Below are 15,791 nucleotides of genomic sequence, written 5' to 3'. Positions count from 1 at the left end.
CTCCACTTCACAGATGGAGAAAATTGAGACCTAGAGACTGTTTAAGTTCAGCTAATAGCTGGCAGTGCTGGGATATGAATCCTGGCTTTTTCATTTGTCTTACTTTCATAGTCATAAAATAAAGATATTTTCAAATCCATACTGAGCATGAAGTCTTCAGATTAGCAATGGCAACTGATATGTGTAATAATGTTAAAATAACAGATATTTTGATAAACCATGGGACTTTCCAGTCATATGGTAAGGAAATCACCAACTTTGCTCATCACCCTGAAATTTCCCTTATTGTTCTTGGAGAATTTGGATTGTAGAAGACCCTGGTCTGAATCTAAAACTTTCTTGTCAATAGGCTAAATCTGGTCTTAGATTGGCTCTATCCAGCTTCATTTTATTTTGTGGTGCAAAAACACAACAGCACAATAAAAATACCAAGAAGAAATATACTAAAAATTTGTGGCCAAGCACATTGGCTCATGCCTGTAATTCCAGCACTCTGGGAGGCAAAGGTGGGCAGATCATTTGAGGTCAGGAGTTCGAGACCAGCCTGACCAGCATGGTGAAACCCCGTCTCTACTAAAAATACAAAAATTAGCCAGGCATGGTGGTGTGTGCCTATAGTCCCAGCTACTTGGGAGACTGAGGCAGTAGAATCACTTGAATCCAGGAAGCAGAGGTTGCAGTGAGCCAAGATTGCACCACTGCACTCCAGCCTGGGCAACAGAGCAAGACCCTGTCTCAAAATAAATAAATATAAATAAATAAATAAATAAATAAATAAAATTTAAAAATCACAAGATAGCAATGCTATTCCATGAAAGTAGAAATCAATTCTGTAAAGGGGACTGTAAATTTGTATATTTCCCACAGCAGAAGAGAAGATATGTCTTTTCCTCTATTGACATTAAGAACAGAGTTCAAGAATATCTACACTCTTAAAACATAAAGATTATAGCACTTTATGAAGCATTCTGCCACTATTAATTATTCCTTTATATTTTATTTAATATGTTGTACATTTATTTTAAAACAAAAGTGGGTGAAATAATGTACATTTAATATTTTAGAGCAACTTATATTTTTCTTTGCTTATAAAGCTCTTTGTAAACTTTCTTTTGAATTTTGAGGAAAAATAACCTTTTCTCTTTGATCTTAGATTATAGCAGAAGGTGTTGGTATATAAGAACTTAAGTTTTATGTATTAGGCCTTTACACTATCTTTATAGCTATACAATATTACCTGTTTTGACCGTTCAATTCAATAAAAATAGGCCTCTGCTAATTATGTTATGGAATGGATCTACTGATGGCCCAATGGCTGTTAACTAACTATTTGGTGCCTTGTTAAACTGTAGCTAAACTTATTCTGATAGGGACCAAAAGGGTGTGTCTCAATTTCATCTTAAGACTAGATATTAAAAATAAAGTCACATATTTTTGAAGTGTATTTAACATCTTAATCAACTTTAAATTTTACTTGGAAAGGAAAGTCCCCCATGTGTCCTTTATGTTAAAAGACAGAGAAAGCAAATCTCACTCTACTCTTTACTCCACGGTATTAATGCAGTCAGGATTTTACTCGAGGATGGTGCTTACTTCAAAATATAATATTGCACTAAGTCACAAGGCAACCCAATAATGACTAAATGGCTCAGTGGAAGCTATTCAGCTTACAGAGGAAAAATGCAGCTACCGTAAGTGGTCACAACCCAAGGTACATGGGCGGAGTGAACAACTGTCTTTCCAAACTCCGCATTCACTGATATAATATAAAAGGAATGGTATAATGTCAATGATCCAATCTAAGGAGTCCCATGGAAATGAACGTTCAAGGTAATTCTGACCTATATGACTTTCACTGGATATATTAATAGAAGAGGAAGCCAGGCGCAGTGGCTCGTGCCTTCAATCTCAGCACTTTGGAAGGCCGAGGCGGGTGAATCACCTGAGGTCTGGAGTTCGAGACCAGCCTGACCAACATGGAGAAACCCCGTCTCTGCTAAAAAAAAAAAAAAAAAAATACAAAATTAGCTGGGCGTGGTGGTGTATGCTTGTAATCCCAGCTACTCAGGAGCCTGAGGCAGGAGAATCGTTTGAACCCAGGAGTCAGAGGTTGTGGTGAGCCGAGATTGCGCCATTGCACCCCAGTGTGGGTAACAAGAGTGAAACTCCATCTCAAAAAAAAAAAAAAAAACAAAACAAAAAAAATAGATGAGTAAAAAGACAGACTTTTAGTCTCTTGTACTTGAAAGTGTTGCTTTCATAGAAAGGCATATATACTTATACATCTACACTGACATCTAGATACCTGTATCTCTATGTATGTATGTATGTACTCATGCATGTATACACTTAGAAGTGTGGTTTAGATTCTGTCCGTATTTATCCAGGAGACCGACTATGTCTTTCTGATTTACTATATTAACAGTTCCATTCTTATCTCTAATTAATTCCTTTAAATTATTTACACACACACACACACACACTTTTTTTTTTTACCTGGTGGTGTCCAAGCTACAAATATAGAATAAGGCCCAATTACTGTGATATTATATGGAGGATGGATTTCTTCTGGTGTTGACATAGGTGTTTGAACAATGTAATCATCACTAGTACTGCTGCCACCTCCAGTTTTGACTTCTAACTTGTAAGTGTATCTATATTTAAAAAGAAAGAAGAATTGTGATAAAACCATGCACAAGAGACTGGAACAATGATAACCAGGTTTTGTATCCATTGCTTAGTTCTACATTTGTGACAAATTGTAAATTCTTTGCTCCCTTTCCAGAAACTTGACTTGGTAGTTTTTCTTGCACAGGCAATATTCTCTCCAAGCCATTGTAATTTCAGCTGCTTTCAACTTTATTTCTAACCTGCTAGCAATTCATAGTTTTTCTTGAAGATTTCAGGAAAGTCTTGGAGTGTGCTGGTGGACTGTGGAGGATTCAAATTAATCTTCCCCATTTTTAAATGGGTTGGAGTTCAGGGAAATACGTTCAGAGAAAGATGTTTTTAAATTGATCTGCTATTCCTTACAATAAAATGAAATTGATCTCTACTTTCTACAATAAAACATCTGTTGATTTAAGATATGTTTTTGTCTCCGCTGAGAAATGAATGGGAATGAAATGCAAATATGTGGAACTTTTTCCTCTAAAACTACTCACAACTATATGTAGTGTAGCAAGTAGAGAAACATTGTACAAGAAGAAAGGAGAGTTGATGGAAAACAAAACGCTTTACATCTCTTTTATTGCTAGTTTAAGGATGCATGTTTTTGAAGATAGTTTGGTAATTTTTAAAGTTTAATACTTCATGTATTTTGTATATTTAAAAATTCTCATGCTTTTATGTCAAACAGAAGACAAATTATTTATATTTTTAAGAAATTTCATGTAGTCTAAAGACTAAATGATTTAGCACTTTTATCAGTTGTTGAATGGCCAAGGAATGAGGAAGTTAATTAAACAATTTAATAACTTTCAGTGGGACATGCATTTCTTATCAACCCAGAGAAATGTACAAATCTTGCTGTATGATTGGTAAAGTTTTCTTTTAGTTTACCTGCTATTGGGCTCCAGGTTTTTATCAGTGAAATTCTGCTCTTCACTGCCACCCAGGAAAAGCAAGTTTCCATTACGACTCAATTGATATTGAGAAATGAGGCCATTGGGCTTTTCTGGCAGACTCCAATATAATTCCACAGTTGTAGAATTGATGATAATGTGTCGAGGTGTCACCCAAACTCCTGGCAAGAATAACGCAATGAGGTTTTATTGTTAGGATAAAATAAACAGAGTATCAAAAGTCACACCATCCCTCCATGAACTGTGATATTTTTTCTGTTGATTTTAAAAGATATCTAACTGTAAGGAACAAAAATGCATAATTGGTGTAAATATATTTTTATTACTTTGATTATTTTATTTTTGAATTGCCTTTGGAAAGTGAATTTCAGACAACTAGCAGTGGATAATTTCTCTGCCTTGGTTGTCACTCTGAGCGTACTTTAAATTAAGGCCTGAGAGACTATCTGGGGAGTTCAAACTTTTTAATACGATTTACCTGGAATACGTGAAAGTAAGCATAAACGAGTATTTACCTGAATTATACAATTCAACAAATGAGTGCACTTTTCCTTTTTCTTGCCCATCAGTGCTATGCTTTCTTCTCTTTTCTTCTCCGGCTATGCCTCTGGCCTCGTTTACTGGGATCTCTTCCTCTCCTGGACCTTGAAAGGATGTAATGCCTCAGAGCAGTAGGCTCTGTTCTCTCTCTCCTCTCTGCGTTTCCTCTTTTCTCTTCTTTTTCTCTCTTCTCTTCTCTTCCAACACTGACTTCCCAGGTGATCTTCATTCAGCATGGGTTTTAAATATGCATATGCTGAAGACCCCCAAAGGCATATGTCTAGATTGAAACTCTCTTCTGAGTGTCAGACTCAAGAATCCAACTGTTTGCTTGACACCTCCATTTGGATGACTGATGATATATCAAAAACTAAAAACATGCAAAACAGAACTCTTGTTTTTCCTGTCTACAATCTATGTACCTCCCAATCTTGTCCATCTATCCATTTTCTTGGACAATACACACAAAAATAATGATCCTTGAGACTTTCACTTTTCATACCCCCAAATGTAATCTAACACCAAGCCCCGAAGATTCTATAAGGTATACTTCCCTGTATCTTTACTTTCACTTTGCCTGGTTCAAGCCACATTTTTCTCTCTCAGAAACTCCTGTCATAGCTTCTAAACTTGCCTTCATGTTGAAATCTTGGCCTTCCGTATTCCATTGGGATCTTTATAAAAGTGTATAAAGTGTATATGTAAGCCAGTGTCATCTTTATGAACCATATAACCCTTTTGAATTTATTCCTATAATATAATCCCAATTTCTTATTATGACCCATGTGGTCCCACATTATATTGGCTCTGGCATGCATGGCAGCATTCTTTCCACCGTTCACAGAGCTGTGGCCATGCCAGATTCCTTTTTATCCCTAGAAAGCTTCAGGTTATTTCCTACATCTGGGCTTTTGAACTTCCATTCCTTTGACCTGGAACACTTTTGTTCCCTTGAAACATGACATTTTTGAATTTTGTTCTCCTATGCAGAATTGCTCTTATATGTAGAATGTTCTCATATGTTCTCATAGTTCAGTTACTTGTGTAATTATCACCTTATTGATAAGACCTTATTTTAACACTCTCTTAACTCTAACTTGAACCCCATCTAATGGAGTCCCAACCTAGTTTCTCTGTATTGCATGGCTTTTTCTATTTCCTTCTTAACACTCAAAATATCATAATAAAATTCTTTCTTCAACATACTATTATTTTTACGTTATATGACAGTGCAGTCCACTCCTTTTTCCTGCTATGATGCAAAATTACTTCCATGGTAGCAGGGATCTTCTCTGTCTTATTTGTCAATGTATCTCTATGGATAACACAATGCCTAATACAAGTTTAGTGAATAGATTTATTGCAAATATATCTCCTGCAAAATACTATGCTAAGCACTTCAGGCAGTTCTAGGGAAAGCAGAGATGACTAAGATGTGGCTCACTCTTTCAAGGCGTTTATACTTCTGTCTAAAAGACAAAGTATACACACAAACAACTGTAATTCAATGTCAAACATTCAAATACTCTTACAGATGTACAAACCTATTGATGGAGAACCCAGCAATGAGAAAGCTCAATCCTACCACTTTATGTTGTTATCGAGTTATACTCTGATTAGACACTGTAAATCTCTTCTGGAGATTAAAAAAAACTCATTTCAATATTAGGTTCCCTGTAATCAATAGCTTTTGCTTGATTGTATCTCCTGTGTAGGTTACTCTGCATAGGATAAGATTTTGACACTTTAGAAGAAAAATTTTCAGAAGAACAAAATGCAATTTATTTAGCAGCATCCTGAAAGAAACAAGATAGATTTCAAAAATGTCTCAAACATCCCAGCTTTCTAAGGAGCAATATATTCCTGAGAAGAAAGTAGTTCATTTTGTTCTGAGAGTTTGCTCTGTTCTAGATATTTGGAAAAGTTCACAAACCATAGTATATATTTTTATGTGGGTTTCTCTGCCAACAGCTGCTAGATGATTCAACCAGAGTTCTGATTTAAATGTAATATTAATTTGTTGATTCAAAAGATAAAGTATAAAGTCTTAACTCATAATCTGCTTCCTGTAGTTTTATCTTTTTCATCTTGAACGTTGTATTAAAAATCACCAAGGTACTAGAATGGCTATTGCTTGGTTTCTGATTTGAAACAGTCAATAAAGCCTGTGGATGTGGAGGAGCTAATAAAATAAAATGAAACGTAATTTTGGGTTTGTTTCAACTTTTAAGTAAAAGTTGAGTTTATTATTTATACAGGCTGGCAAAAGCTCTGTTCAAGTTGGTAATAACTCCATGTCCGTTGGTTTGATTGATAAGATGCAGTTCAAATGTATACATAATCAGAAAGTGCTGCATTTTTACTTGGATGGTGATATGGGGACATCATTATCTTGGCAGCTGCAAGAAATCTTTGCTAGAGTAAGATGATCTTTGGTGGGTTATATTAATGAGTCCTAGGTGGAGAATTTGTCCCCTTCACCATGTAACCCCAGTCTAAGTCTCAGGTAAAACCAGAAAAACCTATTCTGTATAATAAGGGAGCAAATTGAGGCAGTTCAAGGGAAAGAAATGAATAGTAGGGAGGAAAGTAACCTAAGAGGATGGGGTGGGGTAAACTAGCTGAGAGGTTAAAAGGGGAAAGGTAGAAGTAAACCTTTGTGGGCCTCTTTACACAATGACAACCAGTATAATATGTCTACTGTATTTGTTTTAAATTTACCTTGAGTTGCATGCAATATTACCCACTTCTCATGTCCCTACAAATCTTCATTCCAATTCAAAATTCCCAACATTTATTGTGGATTGTTTTTCTCGTGAAATCTGGTCATAGGAACCAATTTTGTATTAGTTGATGTCAGAGATGCACTGAATTCTGGACTATTTAGTATTTGTTAATTTATTCACTCAACATTCTATCTGACTCTGTGTCATTTTCTGTGTTGGGCACTGTGGATATGAAGATAAAGCCTCACTCTTACCCTTCATGGAGTTCATGTATCATGGTGAATAAAGGTAAGTTGATAAAAAATTGTACTCCAGTATGATACATGCTTTAAGAGAAGGAGACACAGTATCCGTTAGAACACTTAGAAAGGGTAACCTGACACAGACTGTGGGGAGAAATGGAGATGGGTAGGAAGTAGGTGGTTGTAGTGGAAGATTTCAGAAGGGGAGATGTGCGAACCAAGTTTTGAAAAGGTGGGCATTAATTGAGTGAGGATGTAGGGAAAGGGAGTTCAGGCTGAGGGGAACCCACAGAAAGTCCTAGAAATATGGGCAAGGATAGCAGGACTGCACATACTGTGGCATGATTGGTGCATTGCATGGCATGTGGGGAAGACTGAAAGCTTTGAAAAATTGATGGAAGTTAAAATTTGACGGGTCCATGTTGCTTTGCTAAGGAGATATGGATGTATGTCTTCCTGGAAGGAAATGGGATTTTATGGAGGTGACTAATATGGCATATTCTTATTTTGTCAAAAGAGGAAAAAGAATTAGGATGTAGGATGTGAGAAAGAGGAAAAATGACTAAAAATGGCTAGAGGAAGCAAACCTAGTTAGGAAGATCCAGAGAACTTCTCTTCTTATAACTATAAAGATCTGAACCAAGGTAGTGGTAAAACGGATGGTAAAGAAACACAATGTTTTAAAAAGTCCTTAAGATTTAAAACAAATAAGATTTTATGAAGAATTATGTATTACATATGGAAAAGGGAGCCATCAAGAATGTCAAGCTTTGGGCTTAGGTGATAGGTAGGTGGTAGTATCTGAGAGAAGAAGAAAAGCAGGTTGAGGAGTAGAGTGGAGTGGAAGAATTAAGTGGTGAAGTACTGAGGTTAAAGTTTTTGAAAAACACCTAAATATAAACATGTAGTAGACCAATACATAAATAGGATTTAAATCCACAAGGGTAGTTTTAGTATTTGGTAGCTCTCAGCCTCCGTTAGGAGATAAAGCCAGTGCTTAAGAATTCCAGAACAGCCTGGGAGTTATAGTGCAAACAGTAGAGGAAAAACAAAGGGCGCATAAACGTTAAAAGAAGGGCAGAGGAAGAGGAATCTAGAATGAAACTGAAAAAGACTGGTTCTTCTTTTCCTTTATCTTTTCCACATTATCAATGCTAGAGGAAAGGATGTCTGCAATTTTGCATGATTTATCTCTAAAATGAATTAGAACTCACTTGGACTTCAGTAATTGTAGAAAAGAAGAGTAATAATTCCACTCAAAATCTTCCCATTATTTGACTAAAGGTACAGGTACACAGTTTTCTATGAGGATAAAACTGTAGAGTACTGTGTCCAACTTATCAATGAGGTTGTAATGTGCATTTATTTTTTCTTAGATTGAAAATGATAGGCAAGTGAAAAGAGCTCAGGTTGCATTGGCTATGCTAAACACTTATTTTAATTCTCTTCATGTTCACTTAAAATATTCATATATGAGATCTTCAAATTATATCCGATATATTTCAAAATGGCATTTTATAATTAGTTATATCTGGGTGAATAATTTAAAGTGGTATACTTGTTTTCACTTTACAATAAAACAACAAAACTTAATGTGATTGCTAAGGTGTTCCCAAGTTAAGCATTCATACTATATTTACATCATATATGGGTCATATATAAATGGCACTTATTCAGCCAGAAAATGGCCCTAAATCCGTGTTTCTTCTGCAGAGGGAAGTCAATTTTGTTTATCATTTCTTTGCATGGTTGTTTGTGTTAAAGGAAAGATACATACAGTTAAAAAAAGAAATTAAGGGCATTTCTTATATCACATTACCCTTCACTGTTGAAAGCTACAATTTTTAAGTCATAAAATGTAAGTCCTTTCAAGAAATTTTGTCGGGAAAAGTGGGAAAATAGATGTGTATTTCCAGTGAATTTAAATACATGAATTTGGTAGACAGGAGTGGAACAAGAGATTCCGTTATTTTATCAGGCTTGAGTTTCAGCCAAATCTGGTTGATAGATCCTTTAGAAATTATCCATTATCATCAAAGTATCCATTTGATAGTTTACCTTTCCAAAAAATCCACTGCTGGTTTCTTCCTTTCAAAGGAACACTAAGCTTTTTGACATGAAACATTCTTTATATAGAAAACATCATTAGTGAATTCCTGGTGAGGAGCCATATGCCCCATATGTGGAATTTTCCATTTTATTCCCCATTTACTGGTAGGAAGTTCAGGTCTAATATTCTGAGGTACAACAATCCCTTTCATTAGAAGAGTAATGGACAAGTAGTTCAGGAGTCTATGGTGGTAATTAACATTGCATTTCTGTTTAGAAACTTATTTATGCCTTGGTTTCCCCATATGAAAAATAGGCAGATAATGAAGATTAACAAAATAATTAGTTGATCACTAACACATGCCACTTAGTATATTATTCTTTTGAAAGTAAATGACACTACCCACCCCACCTCTCAACGCATGGGTAACCATTGCTATCAGTTGGTGTGTATACTTCCTAGATTTTTAAATGCATTTATTTATTAACCATTAACAACAAATGTCATTTTCTCAGTTTGTTCTTATACATTAATATAATTTCATAACTTCCTCTTTGTATGAACTGATCATCTCATTCTTTTATATTGGTGCATGAAATTCCACAATATGAAGATAGCTGATTTTATTTAGCAATTCTCCTACTCACAAACATTAAAATTGCTCCCAACATTTTGCTATTAAACAAAATAAATGCGTCAATAAACATCCTGGTGGATGCCTCCTTGAGCAGTGTGGCACAGTTTCTGGCATAAATGATGAAAACAGAATGGCTGTATCACGGGAAATTAACAATTTAAATGTAATAGACATTTCCAATTTGCCATCTAAGGTGATGATTCCATCTTATATTCCTTCAAACTGCGTCTCGTTGTACATCTCTGTACATCACTGTTCATTTGTCAAAATCCTTGTTTCTTGTGGTCCATCTCAGAAGTCATCTGCTCCATAATGTCTTTCTTGATGTCAATGATGGGTTATTGTTTCTTCCTCTTCAGGCCAACCTTAGCACTCTATTCATTTGTTCTTTCTTAACATCAACTTTTAGATTTTCTCTCTTCATAGAGATCTTTCTCCTATCACTTCTACTTGATTGTCAATCTTGAGGGCAGAGAATATTTTAAACAACTTCAGCAGTGAGCATGGTGCTTATTACATATTAGATGCTCCCAAAATATTTGTTTAACATCTGAGTTTTTGAAAAATTTCAATAATTCTTCTTTCCACAGAAAGTCAACTCTAAAAAGGTTAAAGAATTGAAAGCAAACTGATCTTGGGAAGCTACACATACATGAATCAAGCCTGAAGAATGGGAACCTAGACTACGATTTTATTCTGTACCTATCAACTTTATTGCCTCTTCCTTGTTTGTTATGAAGGAATTTACAGATTCCATCTCAAAATGCTGTGTGAAAATTTCTTCCCTCAAACCATGGATATTGTTTCATTACCTTCAGGAGCTGCCTGCAGTGTCTGACCTAGAAAAGGCTCGCTTGAAGTGCACCCAGCAGATGTACAAGCCGTAAGCGTGAAACTGTAGTTGGTGTATGGCTGGAGACCTAGAAAAAGCAAGCAAGATATAAAGTACACCTTAAGAGGATTATTTATTATCAATTAAGCACCAGAAGTAACATGCAGAGTTGTAGATACGATAGCCAAAACATTTAAGAGTACTCTTTAAAACACTCTTTAAAGAAGGTCTGAACCTCATAAGAGGTTAAGTGTTGAGCAAAATTTCATTTATCACTGATAAACTAATAAATTCCCAGCCATAGAAGAGACCTTAAAATTCATGTGAACCATCTACCCTTCTCTTGATTCCCTATACAAGATGTCATTGAAGAGGCTGTCCCGTCTATACGATCAGAGCACTCCGTCTCCCAAAAAGCCCATTTCATCTTTAGAGAGCCCCAGAGTTATCCTTATTTTGTTTGAAAGTCCTTCCTTATATTGTGATGAAATCTTTCTATCGCTTTCACCCCTGGGGACATATAGAACAAATCTAATTTCTTTTCCACATGACAGTTCTTCAAATGTTTGTAGACAGTTATCAAAACCCCCTGAGTCTTCTCTTCTCCAGGCTAACCATCCCAGTCTCTGCAATTGCTTCTTATATAAATAGGGGCAGGAGAATAAAAAGAAGGTTAGATTCAACATTTTCTTGCCCCAAGTCATATTCAGCTCATATTAATGCCAATCAACACTTTTGTTTTTAAACTTTGCACTCTACCTAATGTGCCTTTTTTTTTTGAGGTGTGTTGATTTTGTCTTTACACGTAGATTAAGGCTAATTTGGAGAAGAGATGGTGCTTATTACTTCTTTCGTATTCAGAATATGATACAGCATGGTAATTGTTCGTAAGTTTTCAGGGAGAAAAGAATGACAATCCATCTAAAATAGAAGTTGTATATTGTTAGATTTTGCTGCTCTGTGTGTGGCTGGTGACCTTGTGAGAGTTACTCAGCTCTTTTCGCCTTGGTCTACTGATCTGTAAAATGGGGAATCATTATAGCATCTAGCAGACAGGAGAAGATGAAATAGGATACACAAAGTAGTATTTCATTCTAGGAGAAGCGACTTTAAAACTTAGCAGCATTCAACAAGGAGGATATTGAGGCTTACAAGACACCTCTCCCTTGACTCTTGGGAAAGTTCAAACAATGCCAAAGCTCTCTTTGAGAAAAAAATAGTATTTTAAAACAACAGGACTTAGCCTATTTGTTAAATAATTGAACTAAGTTACAGATGAATCCAATGATTGTTATGCTTTTTTTTCATGTATTTTGAGCTACATTTTCACATATTTTGTTCTCTTGGTGGAATGACCATTCCTTCAGAGATGTTCATGTGTCACTTTGTCCGTTTATGCAGATTTCTCCTCAAATGCTACATTTTTAAAAATTTTGACTACTTTATCTAAACAACCCACCCATCACTTTTTATCGCCTCACATAATTTTCTTATTTCATAGCCTTCAACCATCTCTGATGTTTGCTGTGTCTCTTGCTTATTTGTTATTTGTCTCCCACTTTAGATGTATGCTCTGAAAGAACAACAACTTTGTTTTGCCTCTCTGTATCCTTAGGATTGTGACAGGCACAAAAGGTGTGTTTGTTCAATGAATGAAAAAATTACCAATCTCATTCATTTAGAATGAGAGCAGTAGTCTGGGTTCTCTGCTAAAGCAATAATGTTCTGCAGCTGGAGCTGCCCCAAGGTTTAGCTTCAGAGCCCTTTGTATTTTCTTATCAACTTAGTGATAAGATGCAGGCACTTATTTGATTATAATCTTCTATTTGGTTGCTTTGGAGGATTTACATAATTTTGATATTTACCTGATTCACAGATGAAGAATATGACTAAAGATCTAAGCCATACCCAAGCCACATATGTTCGATAAAAGCTTATGGGAAAATGCTAAGATTACAAAATGTAGAGCTCAAAATAATGGAAGGCAACATTCAAGAATGAAACTCAGAGGTTGCAGTGGCAAACTCGTTAGCTTGACAATGTCTCCTCTTCACTCTCACTACTGACAAAAAGGGTCTTGACCCCTGTGATACCATTTTACCTGAGTATCTTATTTTCCCAATTAAGAATATAAGCCCTTTGAGAGTAGAAATGACATCACTGAGTGAGTCTTTTTGGGAGGTCATTTTCCCCTATAGTGCCCATTTTTAGGCATTCAATGTTGAACAAATATTGCTTAAGGAAGAGCATGCCCACGATAGTGTCCCATAAGGTTTGCAGGGATATGAGGCTACGATGTCTGTCACCATGTGACCTGACCAAAAAGGTCCTTCCTCATAATTCCATCAGTATCCCTGCCCATGGCATTGATTTCATTGAGTTGGAGATTTTTTTAGTTGCAGAATATTAATAAAATAACAGAAATTAATATAATTTGTGAGCAATACATATATTCTAGATTTTTTCCTCAATGCCAGATGTAAATCTGGTAGCTAAAAGTAAACAGATACTTTATTTTCTTTTCTGGAATATTCTGACCAAAACAATGGCCTCAGTTATCTTCCTCAACGTGGTCCTGGTTGGTCTGATTTCAGATATGCAGTGACTGTAAAAGAAAATTTTAGGATGAGCATTAGGGAAAAAAGAAAATTCATAATCACAGAGGTTTGCTAAGGTTGATTAGAGGATTGAGAGTATTTGTAATGAGAATTGTAGTTGAAAGGAAAATTAATGTATATAAAAATATAAATTGTCATTTCTTGACAAAGCCTTTCTGCAGCAAGTTGAGTGGTCTCCATTTTACTTACAGCTTAGAATTTGAGAAGGCAGGTGTTTAGGCATGGTACAACAGTAGAGTATCCAGCAACTTAGGGATTTTTGATAGAGGGAGGAAAGTGCATCAAAGGAGTTTACATTAAATGGGATAGGTTCACCAAGCTACAGGTGTTTACATTAAATGGGGTAGTTTCACCTAGCAGGATATGGGGGTAGGGCTGGTGGAAGGAATATGTTTCTCTTGAAGCTACTGGTGTACTAGAATCAAGGAGGAATGGCAAACTCAGCACTGAGCAGAAAACCTTGGTCAAGAAGTCAGAGGAGTTCAAACATATTGTCAAATCAAGAGGAGTCAACAGGGTGCACTAAGGAAAGGAGATAAAGATTGAAGAACCAAAAGGATGAGAGTGGGAGACATGTCTGCAAGCGAATATGGGGAGAATGGCAGTTTTACTCTAATTCATTGGCACTTTATCCTCAAGAGCTGTGTCTGTCCCTGAAATGTAGCCATGCTGGCCAGTTTAATGGACCATGTGGGCAAAGTGTAGAAACACTTAGGCTCATTTCAAAAGATGTTTGCTAATGTGTATCAGGCAACTTCACACCTGCCATATTTACCTTCCAGGGTCTGTTCCTGCTTTTTAGAATAAAACTCACAGTTTCCTTGGATAAGCCAGTCGTTTGTCCACTATCAGGCTTTGTACTTTATTTAGTGTTGACTTCATCTGGACTGAGGAGTGTATAGATGACCCAAGCCTGAACACCAAGCTCTATGTTCTCCCATCACATAAGAGCTAGAGCTAATAGTATTTAAGTTACTCAATGGCTGCCTTCCCTCTGAAGATTAAGCAGCATTTAGAAGACATAAAAATGGTAGAAACCATTGCAGCTGCTCTTTATTAAAATTAATATTATTTTAATTGGCAAGTCATAATTGTATACATTGTAGCTGCTCAAAATGAAAAAAAAAAAAAAGTTAGAAGAATTTAGTTCAAACACCAGCACAAAAACTACAAATTAGGAAGAAAAAACCCAACAAACAAAACTCAGGGTGTTTTTGTTTTTGTTGATCTGTTTTTACTTCTCTTTTCATTGGACTCTATACATTAACTAAATATATTTTATAAGAATTGCAGTTATTTTAAAGGAAGTTAGTTATAAGATTATGTAAATGACATACTAGCAAAAGTTTATTGAGCATTTACTACTACTTGGCCCTCTTCTGTGCACTTTATGGGTGTTAATATAATCAATGCCCACACTAACTTTCTGCTGTGCATGCTATTATTTGTTCATTATACAGATAAGGAAGCTAAGGCACAGAAAGTTGGAGGAAATTGCCTATGATCACAGAGATAAGAAAGGGCTGGGGCTAGGTGCAGTGGCTCATGCCTGTAGTCCCAGCACTTTGGAAGGACGAGGCGGGTGGATCACCTGAGGTCAGGAGTTTGAGACCAGCCTGGTCAACATAGTGAAACCCCGTCTCTACTAAAAAAAGCCCTACAAACATTAGCCAGGTGTAGTGGCACATGCCTATAGTCCCAGCTGTTTGGGAGGCTGAGACTGGAGAATTGCTTCAACCTGAGAGGCAGAGGTGATAGTGAGCTGAGATCCTGCCACTGCACTCCAGCCTGGGTGACGTAGTAGCGAGACTGAAAAAAAAAGAAAAAAAAAAAAAATGAAAGAAAGAAAGAAAGAAAGCCAGCCAGCCAGTATTGGAACTTGGGCAATTACACTGAGAAATGTAGCCCAGAACAACTGGGTCAGACTTCCTAGCCTTATAATAAAAACCATGACATAAATAGCTCAAAGCCCAGTGAAATTTCCAGTAATATAAAAAATTCAAGTGGGACTATATATTTAAATATTTTCATTTTAAATATTATTATGAGTCATGTAGTGAGGTACTGAGTCATGTTCTCTGCTAAGAGAGCAGTCTGAAATTAGGCTATTTGGGTTCTAATACTTATCTACTTACTAAGTACTTGACTACAAGGAAGTTTTCTGGCTTCTAGGTTCCTCAGTTTCTATATCTAGAAACTGTAGGCATGATAGTAGAGACCGCTTAATAGGTCTACAGATTAATTTAAGTGAAGGCAATATCTAAATCCATAATTTAGAAAATTTAAAATCATATTCTTTTAGTTTTTATATTTTTCATATTGTTAGAGAATTGGATTACTAATAGGCTTGGCAGAGATAATCTGTAAGAAAGCATCAACTACCATCAGGCATAGATGATTTACATGAACCTGATGACCTTTCATATATACGACTCTGTAAAACTCAATAAAATGAACACATTTCAACTGGAATTTACTGTCATTTTAAGTAAGCCTCTATCGGTAGTCCTTAAAACGAGATATATATGACATATTAGCAACAGGCAATGAAAAGGGCACGCC

General features: G+C 36.0%; 1 protein-coding gene across 1 annotated transcript in view; it reads right to left on the bottom strand.

Moving 5' to 3' along the window:
• Window positions 1–15,791, bottom strand: part of USH2A (usherin) — a 785,943-nt gene that overhangs the window by 126,835 nt on the left and 643,317 nt on the right. Inside the window, exons 55-57 of the mRNA XM_007988447.3 lie at window positions 10,592–10,699; window positions 3,562–3,745; window positions 2,497–2,654 (exon numbers count right to left, since the gene is read on the bottom strand). Of these exons, the coding sequence (XP_007986638.3) occupies window positions 2,497–2,654; window positions 3,562–3,745; window positions 10,592–10,699 (450 nt within the window). The remainder of the gene's footprint in view (window positions 1–2,496; window positions 2,655–3,561; window positions 3,746–10,591; window positions 10,700–15,791) is intronic.

Source organism: Chlorocebus sabaeus, chromosome 25, assembly GCF_047675955.1.
Source record: "Chlorocebus sabaeus isolate Y175 chromosome 25, mChlSab1.0.hap1, whole genome shotgun sequence".
Classification (NCBI taxonomy): Eukaryota; Metazoa; Chordata; class Mammalia; order Primates; family Cercopithecidae; genus Chlorocebus; species Chlorocebus sabaeus.
Note: the sequence above shows the minus strand (reverse complement) of the source record. Positions and strands in the feature narration are given on the sequence as shown.